This window comes from Chlorocebus sabaeus, chromosome 5, assembly GCF_047675955.1.
Source record: "Chlorocebus sabaeus isolate Y175 chromosome 5, mChlSab1.0.hap1, whole genome shotgun sequence".
Lineage (NCBI taxonomy): Eukaryota > Metazoa > Chordata > Mammalia > Primates > Cercopithecidae > Chlorocebus > Chlorocebus sabaeus.
This window is the reverse complement of record NC_132908.1, coordinates 65589785-65615976: the sequence shown is the minus strand read 5'-3', so window position 1 is coordinate 65615976 and position 26192 is coordinate 65589785. Positions and strand designations below refer to the sequence as shown.

The 26192-nt window shown below is 48.6% G+C and overlaps 1 protein-coding gene and 1 pseudogene across 1 annotated transcript in view; one reads left to right on the top strand and one right to left on the bottom strand.

Annotated features, from left to right (window-relative positions):
- CDH3 (cadherin 3) overlaps positions 1-25513 on the bottom strand; it is a 56810-nt gene extending 31297 nt beyond the window's left edge. Inside the window, exons 1-2 of the mRNA XM_007993839.3 lie at positions 25412-25513; positions 25083-25197 (exon numbers count right to left, since the gene is read on the bottom strand). Coding sequence (XP_007992030.3) covers positions 25083-25197; positions 25412-25456 — 160 coding nt within the window. The 5' untranslated portion in view covers positions 25457-25513. The remainder of the gene's footprint in view (positions 1-25082; positions 25198-25411) is intronic.
- LOC119627741 (calponin-2-like) lies at positions 3108-19236 on the top strand (annotated as a pseudogene).
- Positions 25514-26192: the final 679 nt, after the last annotated feature.

The window sequence follows — 26192 nt, the reverse complement described above, 5'->3', positions numbered from 1 at the left end:
TCCCAAAGTGCTGGGATTGCAGGCATGAGCCACTGTGCCAGGCTGATTCAGTATTATTTAAAGCTGTGCTGAGGACCCATGTGAAAGTCCCTCAAGAATCCGTTAACTGGAAATATCACTGCTGATGTGGAACTTGAATTAACGTATTAGGAATTTATGCTTTCTCATTTGGAAGCTGGATATTACACTTCACAGAACCATCATGAGTAGCATATAAGTTGAAACCCCAAACCATGACATAGTCCCAGCTGCTTGGGTAACTGAGGTGGGAAGATAGCTTGAGCCCAGGAGGTCGAGGTTACAGGGATCCATGCTTTTGCCACTGCACCCCAGCTGGAGACAGAGCAAGACCATTTCAAGAAAAATAAACCCCAACCATGAATGTATACACCCCCAGAACCTTACAAACAACTACCCACCATTTACCACATGAGGAAACCAGGGCTGGGGGTGCGGGGTGGTGGTGAGATGACTTGCCCAAGGTCAAACAGCTGGTGCATGGAATTAGAATGAGAACCCAGGGTGGTCAGGGTCTAAAGCCAGGTTCTTCCATGCAGCATTCATTCAGGAACTACTTAAGTACTTCCTATGTGCCAATGACATTCTTTTAGACACTAGGAATATACCAGGAAACCAAAGTATCTACCCTCAAGTATCTCTGAATTTTTACAGAATACTCCCAAATCACCTTTCCTCAGCTATCCAACCAAACTAATCCACACCACATCAATTGTAATAGCAAAAGCTCAGATACAACCTAACTATCCATCAATAAGGGATTACTTAACTTTGTGTTATACCATCACCTATACAATGAACCATTACACAGCCATTTAAAAAAGACACAAAAGATGAGGAAGCTCCTATTCCATATCTATATGGGAAGATCTCTAGGATATAGTGTTCATTTTTTAAAATTATACCTTTATAAAAAGGCATAGAGCAATATATTCGGAACTAATACACTAACATTCATATTTTCAAATTGTATTTGAAAAATAGCTATGGAAGGCAACCCCAAAAACTAGGTTTATGGACAAGAATGAGGCTTTATTTTAAAAATTTTTATTTTTTAAGACGGAGTCTCACTCTGTTGCCCAGGCTGGAGTGCAGTGGTGTGATCTTGGCTCACTGCAACCTCTGCCTCCCGGGTTCAAGCGATTCTCCTGCCTCAGTCTCCCGAGTGGCTGGGATTACAGGAAGCCACCACCATGCCCAGCTAATTTGTTGTTGTCGTATTTTTAGTAGAGACGGGGTTTCACCGTGTTGCCCAGGTTGATCTGGAACTCCTGACCTCAGATGATCTGCCTGTCTCGGCCTCCCAAAGTGCTGGATTACAGGAGTAAGCCACCATGCCCGGCCTTAAAAATTATTTTTTTTAAATGAGACAGGGTCTGTGTTGCCCAGGTTGGTCTCAAACTCCTGGCATCAAGTAATCACCCAACTTTGGCCTCCCAAAATGCTGGGATTATAGGCATGAGCCACCGCACCTCATTGAGGGATATGACTTTTTACTGTATACTTTTCTCTTTTTTTTTTGAGACAGAGTCTTGCTTGTTGACCAGGCTGGAGTACAGTGGCGGCATCTCGGCTCACTGAAACCCCCGCCTCCCAGGTTCAAGTAATCCTCCCACTTCAGCCTCCCAAGTAGCTGGTACTATAGGTGCATGCCACCATGCTCGGCTAATTTTTTGTATTTTTTAGTAGAGACAGGGTTTCTCCATGTTGGCCAGGCTGGTCTTGAACTCCTGGCCTCAAGTGATCCACCTGCCTCAGCCTCCCAAAGTGTTGGGATTACAGGTATGAGCCACCACACTTGGCCTATTGTACACTCTTCTTAATACTGACCATTAAAACTAAGGGTCACTTTTTTTTGGTAGATACAGGGTTTTGCTATGTTTCCCAGGTGGGTCTAGAACTCCTGGGCACAAGTGACTCTCCCACCTTGGTCTCCCAGGGTGCTGGGATTACAGGCATGAGCCACTGTGCCTGGCCACTTTTTTCAATCTTAAAACAGCCCTCTTCCTAAGGGAAGGTCTTCAGCCAGTAAAGGGCTAACCAGACAATTCTGTCAATTATTTCCTTTAAGGAGAGACTCAATGACTCCAGTCTTCTCCTACCAGGTTACCCAGCAGGAGGCCAATGGATTGACTCCCCTATTACTCAGAAGACTTAATCCCCAAAACTCTGAGAGCTGCTATTGCCCCTGGGAGCTAGAAATTCTCTTCCTGCTGTCTACAAAATCTACTTCCCACTAGAGTGTACAGCTCACTCCATTACCCTGTCTTCTGGCATATTTCCACTGTTACATGCTTCCAAATATTTGTAGCACAGTATCTGGGCTGTCCATCTATTCTTAGAAGGGACAGTGTCAACAATCAAGGAGAAGCCAATAGTCATGTATTATAGGCGTATGTGCCTCCCACTCAGGGTGCATAGTCCAGATACACCCAAGGGGCTGGCCTCATCAGTTCTAAACTGCTTTGAGTTGGGTGCAGAGCACAACCAAGGGACAACAGTCCAGACTGACAGGAATAAGCTTCAAACAGCCACTCTGCTCAGGACACCCAGCTACGTGTTTTCCTACCCAAATCCTCACAAAATAACCTGCAAGGTGGTATTACTGCTCCCAATCTGACAACTCAGGAAACAACAGGCTGCCAGGGGTTGAACTGTCCCAGGAAGCAGCAAGATCAGGTTTCAAATCCCGAAGGCAGGGAAATTTTGAAGAATATGAAATGTGGAGTCCAGAAGACTTGGCTTCCAATCCCTATAATGTCACTTACCTATCACACGATTGGGTAAATTGTGTGAGTATATAGAAGCTCAATTTCCTCATCTGAAAATGAAACGATAACACCTACCTCATCAGGTTATTAGGAAGATTAAATGGGATAGTGTTCAAACAGCACTGAATACTGTGCCTGGCCCAGAGTACGTAAGGTAAGCTCTCAATAAAAAGTACCTCAGACTACTCACAATCAACCTAGGCTTCTGACATCCACACCCTGGCCTCTTTCTATACCACTGAAAAATTCTCTCTCAAACTGGGAAGAAGTTAGCTACAGCTGTGTGCTTTACTCAATGGATGAAGCTGGTCAAAGACGATGACACATGGGACCAAAGGGCACAACAGGGAACTGGCTCAGTCTGCATTTGGAGAGAGCTGTTTTATAGGGGTCCCTTGTGGTTTACCAGAGGAAGCAGAAGATGGAGATTTCGCGAAAAAGTTGGCCTTTCCAGGGAAACTTGCTGGGCACATGTAGGAACATGAGTAGTCTTCTCTGCAAGTTATGAGTCAGAGAGAGGCTGGTAAATGGTAAGCCCTGGGGCAGATCATTACAATTTCCTCCCAGATGCTTCCTGGCACCACTGGCTTGTATCACTAGTTTCAAAATGAAACTCATACAAAACCAGGTCTCATCATCACTCATCCCTCCTTTACCCCGTCTTTTAATAGTCAGCGAAGTAAACTGACTCCTATTCCTAACTGCAGCATGGTTCCACAAGGCCACACATCTTGGCCAAATCACGGGGGCATGAACGGGCTTGCGTCAAACTCTTCCTGGGGCAAGCTGATGATGAGCACACGGGGCAATAGTTCAGAATTTAAGGCTGGAAAATGGAAGCCGAAACATAGCTCTTTCTTCCACACCCATCCAGGGCTTCAGACAGTCATTTGACGGCATGTGCCTCAGTTTCTCCCACAAGGATTCTTGAATCACAAGGTCAATAAACCCGATGAAGAGGTGCCTGCTCTACCAATATAAATGGACAGCTTTTAGCACTGAGCCTAAACGTACATTTCCTAAAATATTGTCGGGGAAGGGAAAAAGGGAATCAGTAACCTGAGGCTGCTTCTAGAGAAATTAACAATTAATATCATAGAACACATTATAGGTAAAAATTTAAAAAAAGAAATTAACAACAAAAAAGCCAGAGCTCTGTGTATCTGCACTCGATAGAAGACATCCAGTGGAAACCAGGAGTCTCTGGCCTATGTTCAAAGCTCCTCTCTAAAGATCATCCTGCCAAGCCTGGCCTCAGGTCCTGAACTGGCGCCACTAATAAAACCTGGGCAGTAAGAGTTTGGTCCCTGGGGTACTAGAGCTATTGGGAAAAGAAAGCTTTTTAAATAGACTTATAAGAATTGATGGATGCTGGGCTGAGAACTCACTCCTCTTATGTTCCAGGCCTGGTTTTAGGTTGGAATTTGCCTAGACACCTCCATACTCCCAAGGGAACACCCTTGAAGGTCAGGAACTTTTCTCTTCCTGGAGGTGCTATGTGGTCTTGATGTCCAACATTACTAGATGTTCTGGCAAAATAAAACCACCCATCCCTCTGGAGACAAAACATCCATCAAGTGATCAATCTCCACCAATTTCCCTACTGATCTCTGGGTATTTTGACTAGAGGAAAACGAAAACATCAGCTTAAACATATTGTGGCCAAAAGGCAGCCTGGGGAGTGGGAGAAAGAGATTGCCTAGGAAATTTCTGTTCTAGCTTGGCTTAGGGACATATCTAGCTCACATAACAAACAAATTTGTCCTTACAGCTATCACTACCTTCTGTTAAGGGATTGGGATAAGAGGGCACAGGGGAAAAGTAAGTGGAAGTGACTTGAAGAAAGATTCTGGCATTTTTCCTAAGTAAAACTACATGTAGAAAAAAATTCACCCACTAAGAAATACAAATTAAAAGGACAAGTGCTGTGTCACAGTTGGGAACTGGGTGCTGCTATATATTGCTAGGGGTGGGGGAATGTTAACTGGCACAACCTTTCTGGCAAATTAAAATGCCTTAAGCCTGTTGACCCAGGAATTGTGCCAAGATACCATCCCAGATGTGACAAAACCATACTTTCTGGGATGTTTGTGACTGTTGCTTAATAGGGAAAAAAAGCAAAAAAAGGTCTCAATAACCTAACTTACAACCGAACAGTTAAATGCTGTGTCACAGTCATCCAAATGTCTAATCTACAGCCTTAAATATTGTAAAAGAAAACCTACCCAGGAAAAAGTACTTTGCAGAAGGGGGAAAAAAGCAGGTCACAAAGCCATTTATAGCATAAGCCTGACAATTATTATATAAAATATTTATAGTTTTATTCTTGTACCCAAAAAAGAGAGAGGTGGGGGGGCTGAGCCCTGGTACCAAGGCTGCCTCTCCCGTCACCAAGTATTTTCCACGCACAGGAAAACCAAGATGGTGGCCAGTGAGCCACATCCGTTTTGAAACCAATGGGAGAGGTCATAGGGCAGCAAGGCGGGGTAGGGGGAAGAGGCAGCGCATGCTGGGATCCCAGGAGGCCTTGGGGCTCCTGGATTCACTTGGGAGCCGCCCCTGGGCATGCTGGGAGGCCCATTGTCCTTGCCAAGCAAGCTTGGGGCAGCTACACAAGGGCCTGCCAGAGCCCCGGGTGCACCTATTGGGGGTCCAGGCCTTTTTCCCCAGAGCTGTAAGCACAGCAGCTCCTGGAGGGCAACAGGACCCAGGTGGAGTGCAGCTGCACCTGACGGATGCCCCCCATCTACACACAGGCCCCCTGGACCTGGATCTTCTGGTAGATGGGGCTGACGGGGTGTCTGAGGCCCTCAGCTTGGAGCCCTTCTTCCACCCACCAAAGGAGAAGAGGAAGCTGGGTTACTGGGGAGGCAACCCCCAGAGAGTGAGTGGTGAAATCATTCAGACTCAGGCCCTCTGTCTCAGATCAGATGCCCTCAACAAAGACTCGGGTGGAAAGATCGAGAAATGGACTATTGATTTCAAATATTCATTTGAAAAGACAAAGGTCCCGTATGGGTGGTAGGCCCGCATTTTGCTTATCTTCCAGTTTTTCCATAGTAAACGTATTTTATTTTAAATAAGAATTTGATATGAGTTCTTGACCCTGACTAGAAAAATTATATGGCAATCCCATGTTGTTGAGGGTGGAGAAAGCAGTTCCAGGGGAGTTTTGGCTGAAGAAAGCTCTGCTGTGTTCATCAAGTTCCTCATAACCCTTAGGAGGTGAGTCTTCCCTCCCAGAGTGAAACCCAAACTCTCAGAGTTTGGAACATGGCTGACTCAGCATGAGGTGTGCTGTCTGGCTCATTGACTACCACCCTCAAGGACCATGCCAGAACAAAGATACCAGTGACCAACCTGAGACAGCTGTGAGAACAATTAAGGGTCTGGTAGGTAAAAGTGCTGTGTATTGGCTCTGCAGCCTTGAGTCAATCACTTAATCTCTAAACTGTTTAACAGTAAGTACTCAATAATGTAAGCCCTTCTTAATTTCCAGTCTCTAAAATGGGAATACACACGCACCCAACCCACCCACCACAGTGCTTGTTAGGGTCAAATATGATGTGTTGTGCTTTATTTTTATTTATTTTTATTTATTATTTTTTGAGACGGAGTCTTACTCGGTCACCCAAGCTGGAGTGCAGTGGCATGATCTCAGCTCACGGCAACTTCCATCTCCCGGGTTCAAGCGATTCTCCTGCCTCAGCCTCCCAAGTAGCTGGGACTACAGGCACGTGCCACCACGCCCAGCTAATATTTTGTACTTTTTGTAGAGACAAGGTTTCACCGTGTTAGCCAGGATGGTCTCGATCTTCCGATCTTGTGATCTACCCACCCCAGCCTCCCAAAGTGCTGAGATTACAGGCGTGAGCCACTGCATTCGGCTGTATTGTGCTTTAAAAAGCACAATGAAGTATTAAAAACCAGGGGCAATGATTTAGAAAGCAAAACAAAAGGACAGGAAGGTGAGGAGGCTTTAATGTTGTCACAGAGCAGTGATTCCCAAACATAGTTGATAGAATCATCTGGCAAACTATTTAAAAACTCCAGATTCCCTGCCGACCGCCCACCTATCACTTCTACTAAGTCAGCTTCTGGAAGTGGATCTGGGGACAGCAGTTTGTTGCTTTTTTTAAAAGTTCTTGATTTTCTCATTTATTTCTCATGAGTAGGTAAATTGTTATGGCTTTTTGATGGCACTTCAGACCACATATCAAAAATTTAAATATCCAGATGCTTCCTCTGACCAACACTTATATCTGTCTATTCAGCATCTCCTTTGGATGCTTTCAAGATATCCTGAAATCAGTATGTCAAAACTTAAATTCACGATCTTTACTTAACCCAAATATGGTCTTTTTCCAGCATCTCTCCCAGGGAATAAATAGCATATCATGTACTCCAGCTTGAGAATAGAATCTGGGCATCAGAAGCAGCCCAGAGACTGGAGCCAGAGTGCCTGGGCTCAAATACCAGGTCCACACTGACTTTGGGCAAGTTGGTTAACCTGTGTTTCCTCTGCTATGAAATAGGAATGATGCTAATATCTACCTCAGTTGAATGAGTTAATACTTAGCATAATGCCTGGCATATGGTTTAGCCAGCAGCTGCTTCTTCCTTGACCATTTCTCCCTTAGAGCTTCCCTTCCCAGACTATCACCCACCAAAACCCTTCCATCTCTACCCCCACCACCTTAGTGCATACAACATCATCTTTAGTATAAATGAGTGCAAAAATCTCCATTTAAAAAGATGAATCTCTTAAAAATGCAACAGCATAGTACACTTGAAAAAAATGAAATAAGGTCATTTCCCTGTTTGAAACTCAGTGATAAGCCTTTGGTCTTAGTATAAAAAATAATATGGCCGGGCACAGTGGCTCATGCCTGTAATCCTAGCACTTTGGGAGGCTGAGGCAGGTGGATCACCTGAGGTCAGGAGTTCGAGACCAGCCTGGACAACATGGTGAAACTCTGTCTCTACTAATACAAAAATTAGCTAGGCGTGGTGGCAGGCACCTGTAGTGCCAGCTATTAGGGAGGCTAAAGCAGGAAAATAGCTTGAACCCAGGAGGCAGAGTGTGCAGTGAGCCAAGATCATGCCACTGCACTCCAACCTGGGTGACAGAGCCAGACTCTGTTTCAAAAAAAAAAAAAATTTTTTTTTAAATCCACCAGCCTCCAGGCACGGTGGCTCATGCCTATAATCCCAGCACTATGGGAGGCTGAGGCAGGCGGATCACAAGGTCAGGAGATCGAGACCATCCTGGCTAACACGGTGAAACCCCATCTCTACTAAAAATACAAAAAAATTAGCCAGGCGTGGTGGCGGGCGCCTGTAGTCCCAGCTACTCAGGAGGCTGAGGCAGGAGAATGGCTTGAACTTAGGAAAGACTCTGTCTCAAAAAAAAAAACATCAACTGGCCTCAGCCTCCCAAAGCGCTAGGATTACAGGAGTGCGCCACTGTGCCCAGCCAAAAAACTCTTTTTTAAAAAGACAAGGTCTTGCTATATGGCCCAGGCGGAGTGTAGTGGCTGTTTACAGGTATAGTCATCAGGTACTACAGCCTAGACCTCCTGGGCTCAAGCGATCCTCCTGCCTCTGCCACCCCAAGTGGTGGGACTAAAGGTGCATGCCACCGTGTCCTAAAAAACAAATTCTTTAATGTGCCAATCTCTCTCTCTAGCCACATTGAGCCTCTCCTTAAATACAGCATAATCCCCTACCACAGGGCCTTTGCACACACTCCTCCCTCTCTCTGTCTGGAACAGTGTCTCCTTGCGTTCCCACTCTGATTTTACAGTTAACTCCTGACATCTTTCAGATCCCAATTCAAAAGCTACTTTTTCAGGGAAATTTCCTTCAACCCTCCCAAACTAGATCAGATTCCCCTGTGAAAAACCCTTCTGGCTTTGTATAACTTTCTTCCATAGAACTTATTACAACTTGTGATTATATCTTTAGTAGTGATTGGCCAGGCGACATGGCTCACACCTGCAATCCCAGCACTTTGGGAGGCTGAGACGGGCAGATCACCTGAGGTCAGGAGTTCAATACCAGCCTGGCCAACATGGCGAAACCACATCTCTACTAAAAATACAAAGAATTTAGCCAAGTGTGGTGGCAGGTGCCTATAATTCCAGCTACTTGGGAGGCTGAGGCAGGAGAATTGCTTGAACCCGGGAGGTGGAGGTTGCAGTGAGCCAAGATCGCGCCATTGAATTCCAGCCTAGGATATAGAATGAGACTCCGTCTCAAAAAAAAAAAAATAAAGTTTACTAGTGATTAATTGCCTATCTCCCCTACTAGAATTTGCTTATCACTGTCTCCCAGCATTTAGCACTGTGTTTAATTGTTGAATGAACAATTTCATAGTTGAATGAACTATGAAAGTCACGTGACCCAACAATTTCACTTCTAGAAATCCAGTCTAAAGAAAAATGTATACAAACTATTCCAGCTATAACAATACTGCTATTCCTTCTGCCACAGGCACTTAACATTGATGTACTCACTACACGCTGTTGCATACACAAACTCATTTAATCCCCACTATAACCATTTGAGATCCCCATTATATTCATTTTACAGATGAGAAAACTGAGGCACAGAGGTTAAATAACTTGCCCTAAGGTTCCACAAGTAGTAAGTAGACAGATTCAACCCAGACACAGTGGCTCTGGGACCCCAATTCAGGAAATCTCTACATTATAATACAGATATATTTCATGCAAACTTCAACAGCAGAAATTTGAAATGGTGCCATAAATATTAGTCTTGCTTTTTATGTAAAGTTTGAAGAAATGCAAATCTCCCAAACTGAAAGTTTTAAGTTGCATAATTTCAAAGCTGGAGAGAGTAGTGAATTGTAAGCATCCCCTTGCCGCCCCCCACCACCCCATACATATACTTCACGTGTTCATATGAGAACATAAGACTGGAATCATGGAAATTATGAATTATTTGTGGCTTTTTTCTTCAAGACGAGTCTGGCTCTGTTGCCCTGGCTGGAGTGTAGTGACGCGATCTCAGCTCACTGCAAGCTCCGCCTCCCGGGTTCACGCCATTCTCCTGCCTCAATCTCCCAAGTAGCTGGGACTACAGGCGCCACCACCGCGCCCGGCTAATTTTCCGTATTTTTAGTAGAGACAGGGTTTCACCGTGGTCTCATCTCCTGACCTCGTGATCCACCCACCTCAGCCTCCCAAAGTGCTGGGATTATAGGTGTGAGCCACCGCCCCCGGCCTATTTGTGGTTTTCAAGAATGCATCCTTTATATCAATGCAACCACCCTGTCCTAGGCTTTAGTGCAGCAATATTTAAGTTTAAGAAAAAACTTACAAGCTCCTCTTGGGGGAAAAATAAGAACAGAAATGAGTGTCTGCTTTAAGACTAGAAATCAACTTTTATTCAGCAAAATGCTTGCTAACTAGATTTTGAAATCTAAAGAAAAACTTGAGGAAAAAATGCACTTTGCATTGACTGATGACACATTCTCAATCTCTCAACACCCAGAGAAAAAAATGCTAGTGTGAATCAATGTGGTAGTTTACTTCTGAGTCATGCAATTTCAAAGTTTTTGAGTTTTGGTACATTCATATGCTTTTGAAACTACTATTATTTAGTTAGTCATTAAAACAAAAGTTAGTATGAAAACTAATTATTTTTAAATGGTATAGTAACCTTAAGTTTACAGCACAGTCTGTCTTAGAGGTATTGTTTAAACATAAAAGCTCGATTTATCTGGATCATGTTAAGATGAACAGTTCACTCGATCATCTTTCTACAGCAGTCTTTCCTAATAAGGCAATTACTGATAGTTAGATTGCTAAAAATCCAAACACTTTACAATTTTGATGTTAACGCTTCCCTACCACCACATCTGTAAAAGATAAAAGTAGAAGATCGGCTAAATAAATCCTGGTACGTTCACCATGTAAAAGACTATGGCGCTATTCAAAACAAGATAGATGTGTATTTCACAGTCTGGAAAGATGCCTGTGATTCTAAGTTAAAAAGCAACTTACAGAATGACATTTGTATGCATGATATAGTCCAATTCTTGTTTTTAAAATTCCTGTATGCATACATAAGTTTTTTGTGCAAAAAAAAGGGGGGTCTACAAGGATTCTTATAAAATCAGTAACTGTGTGCTTGCCCTTAGAGAGTAGAACTGGGGAAGAAAAGAAATTTCACGTATTTCTTTTTCTCTATTTATTTTTTGTTTTTTTGGAAACAGGGTCTCACTCTGTTACCCAGGCTACAGTACAGTGGTGTGATCTTGGCTCGCTGCAACCTCTGCCTCCCGGGCTCAAAAGATCCTTTTTTTTTTTTTTTTTTTTTTTTTTAAGACAGCATCTCACTCTGTTGCCCAGGCTGGAATGCAGTGCAGTCATACAATCTTGGCTCACTGTAACCTCCACCTCCCAGGTTCAAGCGATTCTCCTGCCCCAGCCACCTCAGTAGATAGGACTACAGGCATGCACCACCGTGCCTGGCTAATTTTTGTATTTTTTGTAGAGATGGGGGTCTCACTATGTTGCCCAGGCTGGTCTTGAACTCCTGGGTTCAAGCAATCCTCCCACCTCAACCTCCCAAAATGCTAGAATTACAGTTGTGAGCCACCATACCCCAGCCTTTATGTGTTTATTTCTGACTTGCTTATATTGACAGGCACTAGAGTTCAGTGGTGTAAGCTCAGTCTGCTTAGGTTTGAATCTGGGCTCTACTACTTACTTAGCTGTGTGATCTTGGGCAAGTTACTTAACTTCTCTGGCCTCAGTTTCCTCACCTGTAAAATGGGGACAACAATAGTACCTTCCTCAAGGGATGTTTAAGGATTAAATGAGCTGATGCATATAAAGTACTAAGAACTTTATCTGTCACATTATAAGTGCCACATATTTTATTGAAAAAAGTGTGTCTTTACAGTGAACATATTTTCATGTATTAATTTGAAATCCCAACCAACCATCCCTGTGTAAACAACGTAAAATGGTATACACTGGGGAGAAGACGATAAAAAATAAAAAGCTCCCCAGGCAATCTGATCACCAGCCAAGCTTGCCAACTACTGACTCAGAGGCCAAAAGCAGGGATGAACCAGTTGGAGTGGGGCTGAGTTCCAGTTGGGGAATGCAGGAGACTTCTGGAAGCGGAAAGAGACCATAAAAGACAACAGAAGAGCAGGTCTCGAAGTGCAGTGGGAAGCCTGGATGAAGCGACTCTACAGGGAGAGGGCAGTGTGTGGGCCTGGCGTCCTGTCCTGGCTTGTGTGGGGAGAGCTTACAAGTAGCTGTTTCTCCCCTGCCTCAAGTTACGACAAGATGGGGCTTGCTGTGCAAATGTGCAAAGGCCGCTCAGAAGGCAGCCAGCCTTCAGCAAGACACCCAGGAGAGCAGCCGAACTCTCCACCTGGGCCCTCTCACTGGCCAGTTTCCCACACACGCACAGGAGAGTTAGGGCCTCAAGGTTGAGGAGCTTGGACTCAGTAACTCACCTCAAGCCACATGATTTGGGGGAAGAAACAGCTTAGAATCCAATTTTCCCTTGCCTGTGCTGGGATGTACACCATCAGGTCTCTTCCCACTGCTGGGTTTAACGAGAGTCTGAAGAATTTCCAAAGGGACCCAGGTACAAATCATTTCTCTAGACCGTAGTTCTAGCTTCTCTATAAAATGACTGGGGGCCAGGAATGATGGCTCACGCCTGTAATCCCAACACTTTGGGGGACCGAGGTGGGCAGATCACTTGAGGCCAGGAGTTCAAGACCAGCCTGGGCAACATAGTGAGACCCTGTCTCTTAAAACAAAAAAAGAAGACTGGGAGATCTGGGGAATACCTGTGGTCCCCAAATTTGGAGGAAGAGACTTCTCAGAAAGATGTACATGTGTTCTTAAACAAAGTTAATTCCTGGGGATCAACGATTTCCTAAAGAGAATATGACCCTAAAGTTAGAACTCAAGCAAAAATACCTTCTACTTCTCCTAGCGCACAACACAGGCTGTCAAGGTCTCTTGCTAATAGGTAACTTCCAACTTTACGTGGTCTCGAACAAAAGGGGGGCTACCGAGACTGAAGGAGAAGGGGGCCTGGGATTATACCTCCCTATTCCCCATCTCCCCATTTAGCTCTAACATGCCTCAGAGTCTTAGGAAAAACCAGATCTTTCCTCCTGGTGTTCAGTATCACCTGGAGAGGCTCTCATGAGGGGAAGCAGTCCACCAGCCCTCCCACCTCCTGGCTCTGTGGCCTTGGCTGTGAGCCTTCTCCTCAGATGTTAGATAGCCACAGAGCCAGAGTCCTGAGTTCAAAGATGGGGTCGAGGGAGAAAGCAAGACGTCTGTTTGGCTTTTTGAGACAGTCTCGCTCTGTCACCCAGGCTGGAGCGCAGTGGCGCAATCTCAGCTCACTGCAAGCAACCTCTGCCTCCCGGATTCAAGCAATTCTCCTACCTCAGCCTCCCAAGTAGCTGGGATTACAGGCGTACGCCACCATGCCTGGCTAATTTTTGTATTTTTAGTAGAGACAGGGTTTCGCCATGTTGGCCAGGCTGATCTCAAACTCCTGAGCTCAGGTGACCTACCCACCGAGGCCTCCCAAAGTGCTGGGATTACAGGTGTGAGCCATCACACCCAGCCCATTTGGCTTTCTTTCCCCAGGTGAGGCATTCTGGTTCACTGCCCAAGCAGCAGGTCCCCAGCACCCTGAAGTCCAGCAGACAAAGGCAGCTGCAGCCTGGAGGGAATGTTGTCAGCTGGAGGAATTTGCAGACCTCTGATGCTCTAGGTAACCCAGAGCCCTGAGAATGCCCCGATTTGGCTGGGGGAGGAGGAGTTGAGTGGGGAAGGGTCTGTCAAGCCCTTCTACCCAGAGCAAGCGGTGAGAGGTCTTTGCTGCTGGAGGCAGGTGGGGGTGGGGTGAGGAGAAGCAGAGCAGATTCTCTGCAGAGGACTGTCAGTTTGAGTGCTATCAGGCCTGGTATCTGAACCCTCCTTGTTCCCCCATATCTTAAAAGGGAGGCCAGAGGTCCTGGGCAGAAGTGCCTGCCACCCCCCACCCTCCTGGCGATTAGCAGGGGCCTGTGGAGGGTACAGGAATTCAAAGCCCTTGGGCCAGAAGTTAACTATTTCCAATCTTCCTCTAATTTGGCTGGGGCCAGAAGACTCCAAATGTATTTCCGTTTCCCACCCTGATTTCCAAATGGTCAATGCCTCATACTTAGGGGGTCACACCTGTGTTCAAACTGTGACTCCACAATTTATTAGCTGGGTGACCTTGGATAGTTACAAAGTGACAAGCCGAGGTTTCCTATCCAGTTAAATGAGGCCAATTCCACCCACCCCACGGGGCTTTTAGGAGGATTAAAGGGGCTTATGACATGAAGTACATAGTGTGATTGTGGAATGCAGTGAGCTCTCAAGTGGTATCTGGGTGGCGTGGGGAGTTTTCACAGCCCTTCCTTGCCAGCCCTGCTGCCTGGGTTGGCAATGCCAGGTGACGAAATGAGAAAAAGGCGACTGAGGCAGATATGGTCCTCCCGTCTGAGAAGCGTGAGGGGAGTCAAGAAGGGTTGCTGGGAGTGGGGGCCAATATCCTGGTTCCAGGGAAGACTTCAGAGACCCTGGTCTCCATACTGGTACAACTGGGACTTCAGTTATTATGTCTCCATACTGGTACAACTGGGATTTCCCCAAACACGCTGCTGCACCACTGCTGCCTCTGGTATGGGGTGAGACAAATTTCAACCGAGGCGGACCCTGCCTATGCCTCACTGGCTCTCTCCACCTCACGCTCCATGATCCAGACAGATTCAATGTATCCAAGTCCCTGGAACCCTGGTGTTGTTCCTCTGCCGGAACACTCCACGCCACCTCTCATGCCCAACTCCCTTGCCTAATTCTTCTTTCTCGGCTGCCAGCTTGGACATCAGTTCCTCGAGGTTTCCCCAAGAACATGTCAGCAGCCCCTCCTATGTGACTCTATATCACTCCTTTCCCACCTCCCCCTCAATCTCTCTTTTTTTTTGAGACGGAGTCTTGCTCTGTCACCCAGGCTGGAGTGGAGTGGCTTGATCTCGGCTCACTGCAACCTCCACCTCCTGGGTTCAAGCCATTCTCCTACCTCAGCCTCCTGAGTAAGCTGGGATTACAGGTGCTTGCACCACCATGCCGGGCTAATTTTTTTTTTTTTTTTTTTTTTGAGACGGAGTCTCGCTCTGTCGCCCAGGCTGGAGTGCAGTGGCGGGATCTCTGCTCACTGTAAGCTCCGCCTCCCGGGTTTACGCCATTCTCCTGCCTCAGCCTCCCGAGTAGCTGGGATTACAGGCGCCCACCACCTCACCCGGCTAGTTTTTTGTATTTTTTTAGTAGAGACGGGGTTTCACCGGGTTAGCCAGGATGGTCTCGATCTCCTGACCTCGTGATCCACCCGTCTCGGCCTCCCAAAGTGCTGGGATTACAGGCTTGAGCCACCGCGTCCGGCCAATTTTTTTTTTTTTTTAAGCAGAGATGGGGTTTCACCATGTTGGCCAGGCTGGTTTCGAACTCCTGAGCTCAAGTGACCCGCAGGGCTCGGCTTCCCAAAGTGCTACGATTACAGACATGACCCACCACGTCCAGCCCCCCTTCAATCTCATATATGCATATATTTTATTTGTCTGTCTCTGTACACTAGCAGGTAGGTGGCCCTTTGAGGCCAGGATTTTTGCACACTTTGTTCAGTAATGAATTCCCAGCACCTAGAACAGTACCTGAACCCTAATCAGGAGTCCACTGAAGGTTAGGAGCAGTGGCCTTGCTTACCCTGAGTATCTAGTACCCAGCAGGTACTCAGATGTTTGTTGGCTGACTGACCATTTCACTTGGCCTTGGATCTCAGACACTTCACTGTTTCTACAATAAGAGAGGAGCTGGATTTGAACATGTTGGCCAAATAAGGAGGCTGCTGCCCACCCACACACTGGTCAGAATAAAAATCTCCACCCAGGGCCATGCGCAGTGGCTTACACCTGTAATTCTAGCACTTTGGGAGGCAGAGGCAAGACGATTGCTTGAGGCTAGGGGTTCAAGGCTAGCCCAGGCAACATAGTGAGACCCCTTCTCTATTTAATGTATTTATTTATTTTTTGGAGACGGAGGCTTGCTCTGTTGCCCAGGCTGGAGTGCAGTGGTGCAATCTTGGCTCACTGCAACCTCTGTGAGCAGTCTTGCAGTCTGCCTCCCAGGCCCAAGCAATTCACCTACCTCAGCCTCCTGAGTAGCTCTGATTACAGAGGCACGCCATCACGCCAGGCTAATTTTTGTATTTTTAGTAGACGCGGGGTTTTGCCATGTTGGCCAGGCTGGTCTCAAACTCCTGACCTCAAGTGATCCACCCACCTCGGCCTCCCAAAGTGCTGGGATTACAGGCGTGAGCCACGAAAAAAAAATAATAATAATAATAATTAATTTAAAAATTAAGAAAAAGGCCGGATGCGGTGGCTCACACCTGTAATCCCAGCACTTTGGGAGGCCTAGGCTGGCGGATCATGAGGTTACAAGATTGAGACCATCCTGGCTAACATGGTAAAACCCGGTCTCCACTAAAAACACAAAAAATTAGCCAGGCATGGTGGCACATGCCTGTAGTCCCAGCTACTCAAGAGGCTGAGGCAGGAGAATCACTTGAACCTGGGAGGCGGAGGTTGCAGTGAGCCGAGATCATGCCACTGTACTCCCGCCTGGGTGACAGAGGGAGACTCTGTCTCAAAAAAAAAAAAAAAAAAAAAATTTTTTTTTTTTTTTTTTTTTTTTTAAGATAAAGTAGAGGCGGCCGGCATGGTGGCTCACACCTGTAATCCCAGCACTTTGGGAGGCCAAGGAGCGTGGGTCACGAGGTCAGAAGATCGAGACCATCCTGGCTAACACGGTGAAACCCCGTCTCTACTAAAAATACAAAAAATTAGCAGGGCATGGTGGCACATGCGTAGTCCCAGCTATTAGGAGGCTGAGGCAGAAGAATCACTTGAATCCGGGAGGCGGAGTTTGCAGTGAGCCGAGATCTTGCCACTGCACTCCAGCCTGGGCAACAGAGTGAGACTCATCTCAAAAAAGAAAAAAAAAATTAAGAACAAATAAATCTCCACCCAGGAAGAAGTTTTCACTTATGAAATTCAGGGCCCTTTCCAGATTTCCTTTCTGCTTTTGAGGAAAGAAGCGAGCATCAGGATAAGGACAAAGAAAGGGAAGCTTTTCTCCCCCAAGACAAAGGATGAGGCCAAGTACATAATAAAGACTTGCTGTCTCTTAGCACAGGGCCAGATGAAAATCAAGACTCCAGAAGGGGTGGGTCTGGCAGGGACACTGTTGGGGTGGGCGAATGCAGGAGACACCTCACTACTTCAGAACAGAGAGGAGCTGATATCTCAGTCCAGGATCACAGTACTGGAATCCTCAGTCAGTTAACCCGGCAATTGTGCCCCAGGTGTATAACTAACAATTAGGGGTGCACAGGTCACCAAAAGACTTGCACAAAATGGAACTACTGAAATGCCCATCAACAGAATTGTGGATAGTCACATAATGAAATACTATACAATGAGAATCAACGAGAACTACATCCAGAATTATGCAAGAATCTCTCAAGGGTGCCATGAAAGCAGCCATAGCTAAGGGGATAACTCTATGATCCTCTTACAGAAAGTTCAAATGCAGGCAAATTCACCTGTGGTACTTAGAAGTCAGAAGAGTGGTTATCTTGAGAGAAGGGTTGAAATTAGGAGGAAAGGGGCATCTAAGGCCCTGGTAATGCTGTTTCTTATCTGTGTGCCAGAAACACAGGGGTTTTAAGTTTGTGACATTCATCGGGCTGCACACTCATCATTTGGGCACTTTTGTCTACATTTGTTATTCTTCAATAACATCTAGTCTCTGAATGGAGACCATTCAGCCTCAGGACCAAAGCCTCAACTGACTGGAGCTGGGGAGGCCCTTCCCTCCCTCATCTTCCATCATCCTCCAAATGCTTTGCAGAGCTACAGTTTCTGGCCCTAGAAACTCTTTGCTTGTCATGAACAATGCCCTCCTTGTGCAGTAGGGAGGTGAGAGCACCCTGCGCTGGGTAACCTAGGAACACAGTGGCACATGAGGAGGTGGGAAGGGAGACTAGAGGTTTGAGACCTGCTCCCCAGGCACAAGCTACTGGTGATGCAGCACAGAGTCTTCAGCAAGGTAACCCTCCTCTGCTGCTAAGCCAGGAAGGCAGCCTGCTAGGCTTGAAGCTCCAGTTCCCATTCATTCCTCAGAGCCAGATTTATGGATATCCCCCTGGGCTGTGGAGGCAAAACACCAGGGTTTAAATCCTGGCCGTCTGTTTACTGCACCAGTGACCTCTCACTAAGTTCCTCAACCTCATTTTACAGCTAAGTGGAAATTATCAACAACTCCTTTGCAGGACAGCCCATAAGCACAGAAAGTTACTAAATTAGGGCCCGTTGGTCACCTCCAGTCGGTCTAGTCCTGCCACCGCACCCGCCAGCCGTGTTCTCCATGCAGTTCAACAAGGGCCCCTCACACTGACTCTCGGCCGAGGTCAAGAACCGGCTCCTGTCCAAATACGACCCCCAGAAGGAGGCAGAGCTCCGCAGCTGGATCGAGGGGCTCACCAGCCTCTCCATCAGCCCCGACTTCCAGAACGGCCTGAAGGACAGAATTATCTTACACACACTCATGAACAAGCTGCAGCCAGGCTCAGTCCCCAAGATCAAGCGCTCCATGCAGAACTGGCACCAGCGAGGAAACCTCTCCAACTTCATCAAGGCCATAGTCAGCTATGGCACGAACCCCATGAACCTGTTTGAGGCCAATAACCTGTTTGAGAGTGGGAACATGACGCAGGTGTTGTCTCTTCTTGCCCTGGTGGGGAAGGCCAAACCTAAGGGGCTCCAGAGCAGGGTGGACATCGGCATTGGGTACTCAAAGCAGCAGGAGCGGAACTTCGACTACAACACCACGAAGGCCGGCCAGTGAGTCATTAGGCTGCAGATGGGCACCAACAAATGTGCTAGCCAGTTGGGCATGACCATGTACGGCACAAGAAGACCTCTCTACAGCCCCAAGAACCACATCCTGCCCCCATGGACCACTCGATCATCAGCCTCCAGATGGGTACAAACAAGTGCGCCAGCCAGGTGGGCATGACGGCTCCCTGGATGCAGCACCAGATCTATGACACCAAGCTGGGCACCAACAAGTGTGACAATTCCTCCATGTCCCTGCAGATGGGCTACACGCAGGGTGCCAACCAGAGAGGCCAGGTCTTTGGCTTGGGCCGGCAGATATACAATTCCAAGTACTGCCCACAAGGCTCAGTGGCCAACAGGGCTCCCTTGGGCACCAATGAGTGCCCAGGCCCAGGGGAGGCCCCTGAATACCCCCCTTACTACCAGGAGGAGGCCAGCTACTAAGGCTCCCAGCACACTTTCTCCCCACATCGTCTCCCTGTCTGGGTTTTGGGGTTTTTCTGTGTTTTTTTTTTTTTTTTTTTAACCTGTTCAGTGTTGCCAATCAACCGAGGGTCTGTGAGTGGCGGCATGGGATCTGGCAGCAGGGATTCCCCCCTTGCCTTGGTTCCTTCGCAGAACTGGGCCACCGGGTTGTGCGGGAAGGGGTTAAGGCCGCATCCCCATGCGTGTAGGGTGAGGGTCCCTGCTGGCATGTCCAGGCTATGGGCTGCTGTGCTGCGGAGAAGAGACCTGCACATGGAGGCAACCGCTCCCCGAAGGTTTCCAGTTGCCTTGCCTCTTCCCCCGTTTGCTGGCCGATCAGTTTGTGGTTTCTGCACCCACAAAAGTTTCAGGAAGTATTAACAAAAGAAAAATATGGCCGGGCGTGGTGGCTCACATCTGTAATCCCAGCACTTTGGGAGGCTAAGGTGGGCGGATCACCTGAGGTCGGGAGTTCGAGACCAGCCTGACCAACATGGAGAAACCCTGTCTCTACTAAAAACACAAAATTAGCCAGGCGTGGTGGCGCATGCCTGTACCAGCTACTTGGGAGGCTGAGGCAGAGGACTCGCTTGAACCCAGAAGGTAGAGGATGCAATGAGCCGAGACCACACCATTGCACTCCAGCCTGGGCAACAAGAGCAAAACTCTTGTCTCAAAAAAAGAAAAGTAAATATATTTTTTTCCCCAAGGAATGGGGCAGGGACAGTGGAAATGAGTCCCCTGGGAGAGGGGGCCTGGCCAGGATGCTAAAATATCTCAGGCTCCTGAGTGGCTGGCTTTCTCTAGGACCCTCAAGCCTGCCTAGGGGCCCAGTGGGGAAACTGAGACCCGCACAAGGAAGTAGAATTCTGAGTCATTGGGGCTAAGCCTGACCCCCTCTCCATGCTGACCACCCCCTACTGTGGTCCTCAGTAGGTTTTTTTTTTCTTTGAGGCGGAGTCTCACTCTGTTGCCCAGGCTGGAGTGCAGTGGTGCAATCTTGGCTTGCTGCAACCTCCACCTACTGGACTCAAGCGATTCTCCTGCCTCAGCCTCCCAAGTAACTGGGATTACAGGCACATGCCACCACACCAAGCTAATTTTTATATTTTTAGTAGATATGGGATTTCACCATGGTGGCCAGGCTGGTCTTGAACTCCTGGCCTCATGTGATCTGCCTGCCTCAGGCTCCCAAAGTGCTGGAACTACAGGCGTGAGCCACTGCGCCTGGCCCCTCAGTAGGTTTTAAGAAGCCCCCAGCCCCCCGTCTCCCCTTCTGGGCCTGACCAGCTATACTGCTTCATCTCCCATGGCCACACCCCCTACCCAGGGGCCCTGCACCATGAGATAATGTGAAACACCGACTGTGGAACAAATGCAATAAAACCTCTGTTTTTAAGAAAAAGAAAAAAATTACTAGACTGTTAAGCTCCCCAAGGGCAGGGACTTCATTTTGTCCATTGCTTTAGTTGAAGTTGTAGAACAGTGCCTGATCTATGCAGATGCGAAATATATCCTTACAGGAAGAATGAAATGTAAATAAAAGGCATACCCCAGAGTAGGGACTTCCACAGTAAAAGGCCGTTTTCACACCCAGAGCTGAAACAGACAAAACCATCTTGATGTTAACTTGTGCTCAGTCAGATGCCTTATTGAACCTGGAAGTTTCCTCCCAAAGCTGATGATGGTTAGTTTTTAATCTGACCCAAGGCTGACTATGGGTCAGCTGAACCTGCTGAAGGCCATAATGAAGGACTGCATCTGTTTGACTGCCATTAAGCTGCCTCTCAGTTGTTCGCCCTTAAGGCTGAGTAGACCACTGTAGGTCACTCACTTTTAATCACTGCACTGATACCATGAAAGTTCCCTCCTCTCACCTCTCCACTGTCAGCTTTCAGACCACACTTGAAGAAAGGTGGCCCCCCAGACTGTGGCACTGGGATGGGGGAATGTGCCAGCTCTCCTTCCCTCCAGATTAACCTTTCCTCTTGAGCTAGTCAAGACCCCTCACTTGGGCCCTTAGAGACTAAAGCCAAACCAATTTCCTCTATGTGAATGTTTCTGGAAAACCCTAAAATAAAAAAAAATAAAAAAGACTAAGCACTCTTAGGGCAGGGGGCCAGGAGAGCTTGTTATTTAGAGCTGTGGGATTCAGGGATCCAACATTCTACCCTCTCCACTCAGGCCCTGCTTTCTGGTAGTAAAAAAATGCCAGGGAGCTGGGCATGGTGGATCCTACCTGTCATCTTAGTGCTTGAGAGGCTGAGGTGGGAAGATTGTTTGAGCCCAGGAGTTTGTAACTAGTCTGGGCAACATAGTGAGTGAGACCCCGTCTCTAGAAAACATTAAAAATTAGCCAGGCATGGTAGCACATGTCTGTGGTCTCAGCTACTTGGGAGGCTATGGTAGGAGGATCACTAGAGCCCAGGAGGTAGAGGCTGCAGTGAACCGTGATTGGGTCACTGCATTGTAGCCTGGGATGGGTGACAGAGCGATACTCTATCTCAAAAAAAAAAAAAAAAAAAACAGGGAACTTTGGGGTCCGAAATTTCCATTCAAATCCCACCTGATCACTGCAGTGATGACTTGGTGAAGCCAGTCATGTAGGCTTCATCTATAAAATGGGCCGCCAGGCAGGGCGCGGTGGCTCAAGCCTGTAATCCCAGCACTTTGGGAGGCCGAGACGGGCGGATCACGAAGTCAGGAGATCGAGACCATCCTGGCTAACCCAGTGAAACTCCGTCTCTACTAAAAAAATACAAAAAACTAGCCGGGCGAGGTCGTGGGCGCCTGTAGTCCCAGCTACTCGGGAGGCTGAGGCAGGAGAATGGCGTAAACCCGGGAGGCGGAGCTTGCAGTGAGCTGAGATCCGGCCACTGCACTCCAGCCCGGGAGACAGAGCGAGACTCTGTCTCAAAAAAAAAAAAAAAAAAAAGGGCCGCCCTTCACAAGGTTGTCAAATTCATTCATAATTCATAATTCATACAGGACTGGGCATCCTGTAAGGTACCAGGTCCTGGCCATATACCAAGAGGTAAAGGTTGTGTCTGTCACCCTTAAAGAAGTTCATGAGCTGTTTGGCTTAGTGAATCCAATCCATTAAGCTGTGCCTCTGTTTCTCCACCTTCGAAACCTCAGGCAAGGCTAGACTATGGGATTTCTAAAGTTCAAAATTCTGAGATTAAAAGCTCAGCTTGTTTAATATTTACCTCACCTGCTTCAAGGGAATGTTAGGAGGATAAAGCAAGCTCAGAGTTGCAAAAGGGCTTTGAAGGGGAAGATGCACATACAAACAAGGCATTAATTACATCAGATAAGTTCTTTGAGCTGAACTTCATAGACGCCCTTGATATTCATAACCCAGGGGCGAACAACAGGGGTGATTGTTCCTTAGCAATATGGAAACGTGTCTGCTTGGCTAAACTTGAGGGTGTGTATGTTCCTGCAGGATAACCCTTTCAACGTGGCTGGATCCAGGCTGGGGCTGTATGTTTTGAGGATGAGGAACTAGGGTGCGGGTGGGGTGGTAGAAAAGTGCCAACTGAAGACCAAGGGTAGAAATAGCAAGATGTTTTGTTGGGAAGTCCCGATTTATTGGGACTAACTGGACCAAGAAATGCGCTTTTACTTAAAAAAGAAAGCAGCAGCCCATGCCACCGGAAGCCTACTCTTAAGACCCAGCCATGTGGCAGGGAGTTTCAAGGTACGCCAAGCCCATTAACCCGTCCTTTGTTGTATAACCCAGGTGTGCTCCTGGCACAAACCCACCATTTTCACAGTGGAAAAGCAGACATCCGAGAAAGCTGAATTTCCTCTAAAGGTTTAAAATGCCTGACGTCATCGGGAAGCACGCGCCAACCCAACCATGAAATCCAAAACCTGATCACTGCTTCCCCCTAAAACCTCAAGCCTAGTGAAGTGACAGCTAATCTGATATTTTTTGCTTCAGTAGGAAAGAAGGTACAGACAACACTCAAAGCTATAGCCTGCTCTGGGAGGCTGTAGTCAGAGAACTTGACAATGGGGGTGGGGTGTAGATTTGGCAGAAGTCTGGTTAGCAATAAGGCTTCCTCAGGGAGCCGGAATTGGATTTGGGGCCCTGCCCGAGTTCACATTTTTACAGGTTGGCTGAGTTGCAGTTTGTTAGCCAGCCAGTAATAAACCCCTGCGCAAGAATTTAAAGTTTATGAGGCATGGCTTCTTAATACCTCTCCTCAGCTCCCTACAGCCTAGGGTTTAAGGAGCCTAGCCTAGCCCGGGTGTTAATTGTTTTGTCAATCTACAGTTACTTGCAGAAAGAATTTTTTTTAAAAAGGGCTTCCACAGACTCAAGGTCCTCAATCCTCTTTTGGAGAAATAAAAGAGCCACTCTGTCCCCTCGGCATTGACAGCCCCACATGCAAGCAGTGGGAATTTGTGCCTGGGGTAAGGAGTAAGTTGATGGAGATTTTAGAAGAATGCTGGGTAGCAAGGATTCTCAATGTTTTGAAAGCCAGGTAAGCCACAGTTCCTTCCCCCCAAAAATGAATACTCAAATTCCCAAAAATTTCAGTGTAAGGATCCTCTGAAACCCCACCCAAGGATCCAGGGTTATACCCGTTTAAGAACTAAGGTTTCGCCGGGCGTGGTGGCTCACGCCTGTAATCCCAGCACTTTGGGAGGCCGAGGCGGGAGGATCACGAGGTCAGGAGATCGAGACCATCCTGGCTAACCCAGTGAAACTCCGTCTCTACTAAAAAAATACAAAAAATTAGCCGTGCGTGGTGGCGGGCGCCCGTAGTCCCAGCTACTCGGGAGGCTGAGGCAGGAGAATGGCGTGAACCCGGGAGGCGGAGCTTGCAGTGAGCCCAGATCGGCCACTACACTCCAGCCTGGGCGACAGAGCGAGACTCTGTCTCAAAAAAAAGAACTTAGGTTTCATCCCTTGCTGGAGCCCCCACCCATTGTCCTCCTAACCGAGAGGAAGAAAGCCCTCCACTAGCCAGCAACAGCCTGGGTCTCATAAGACACAGGTTCTCCTCACTTAAATTGCAGCCCCCACCCCCTCAGGTTTTTGAACTTGGGGTGGGGTGTAGGAATAACTGAGGGATCAAAAATGTGCTTTGATCTCCCGTCCATCGCCCCCATAGCCCCAGGCGTGCCAGCTTGGGACACTCTCCCCCTCAGACTTCCCCCAGTGACCTAGCATCCCAGGCCCGAGACGCTGGGGGCGGGGTGGTTCCCGTACGTGATAGCCCCAGCCCAGGTGTGCCAGGGCCCAGTTTCCGGGCAGGCTACAGGGGCGCAGGCCCTCCGGGGAGGGCAGGGTTAAGAGTGCATTCCAGCTGCCGAGGAAGAAGGGGGGCGGGGTAGGGGAGCGCGGAGAAAAGAAACAGACCCGGTCTGTCTGACGGAGACACAAAAGCACGGTTCACAAAGGGGGCCCGAGAGGGGCGAAGGGGGCTGCCCGGGGCACGGCTCATCCCTACACCTGCGCGGGGGTTGGGGGAAGAATGTGGCCGGCGCATTCCTCTGCTGGGGCCAGCGGGGGAGAACTTCCCACGTCGAGACTGGGTGAGGGGCTCAGCCATCCGGCACCTCGGAGGAGGGGGTCAAGGTAGGCAGTGGCTACCGGACGAGGGGCTGGATGTCACAGGCGCTCTGCCGCCCAGCTTTCTTCGTCAGCTACCACCCCCAACCCTAGCCCCCGGGGCGCGTTCTGCGCCTCCCAGGGACCTGAGGTGGCGCCAGGAGTCCCTTGCCCCAGCCCGAACACTCCTCGCGCGGGCCACACCAGAGCGTTCACGTGCGGCCCCTACCCCGCGGTTCCACCCGGAGGGTCTTACCTTTCCCCAGCGCCTGGCTGGGCTCCTGCTCCGCGCCTCCCGCCTCCAAGGTCACTTCAGCCTCCCCGAAGATCGCCCGGCACGGCTCGGAGGCCGCGCTTTGCAGCCAGCAAACCTGCGCCCGAGGGCAGAGGGGGAAGACGGAGGCTGGGTCATAGGAGTGCCCGGCCCCGCACTCCCCACCCTGCAGGGTCTCACGGGCCCTCCGGGACTCCCTTGACCCCAGGAAGCGCAGCCCCGGGCTCTCCCCGACGCCACTTCCCCATGCGGACCCCGCCCGCCCCCCAGGGAGCGGTCCCGGTCGGGGCCTGGACTAGACTGTGGAGTACCTGGAGGAGGAGGAGAGACGCGAGAGGTCCACGAGGGAGCCCCATGGCTGCAGAGAGAGGGGTGAGGCAGCTGCCGCGACGGCGGGCCGGGGCTCCGCTCAGCTCTCGTCCCTTTGAGCACCGCAGCCCGGGGCAGCGAGCGGGAGGAGGCCAGGTGAGCGCAGGTGGGTGCTGATTGGTCCAGCGCCACGAGGTCCCGCCCCTTCGCAGGTGGGACCGATGCGGGCGCGGTTGAGGCCCCAGCGAACCCCTCCTGGCCTCGCGGATACCTTCCTGCGCTCTCCTTGCTTTTCTGGAGCTGTTCTTTGCAGGGACTCAGCCCCTGTCTCGCAGTTCTGAGTTAGAGGAGAAAAGAACACCCAGCGTACTCCTCAGCCTCCGCAGGTCGGGAAGAGAAATGTTTCTTTGCCTTGCGGTTACAGCAGAAAAAAGTAGAGACACATCTGAAGTCGACTGAAAACAGAGGCTCCGCATTCATGATCCCTGGAGGCGCTGTTATCCCAAAGCTTTGAAGCAAGCCCGTGTGTCCTCCTACACGCGGCTACAGCGGGGCCGCCCAAGCCTCTTTCTCCACCTCCCGTGCCAGCCCGCCGGGGAGGATCCTCCGGGGTTTAAAACTAGCAGGTCCCGAGGGACTGCGTTTCTGAATTGGATACAACTTCCCCATTTTTTTTTTTTTTTTTTTTTTTTTTGGAGACAGTGTCTCGGTCTGTTGCCCAGGATTGCAGTGACGCGATCTCGGCTCACTGCAGCCTCCACCTCCCGGGCTCAAGCGATTCTC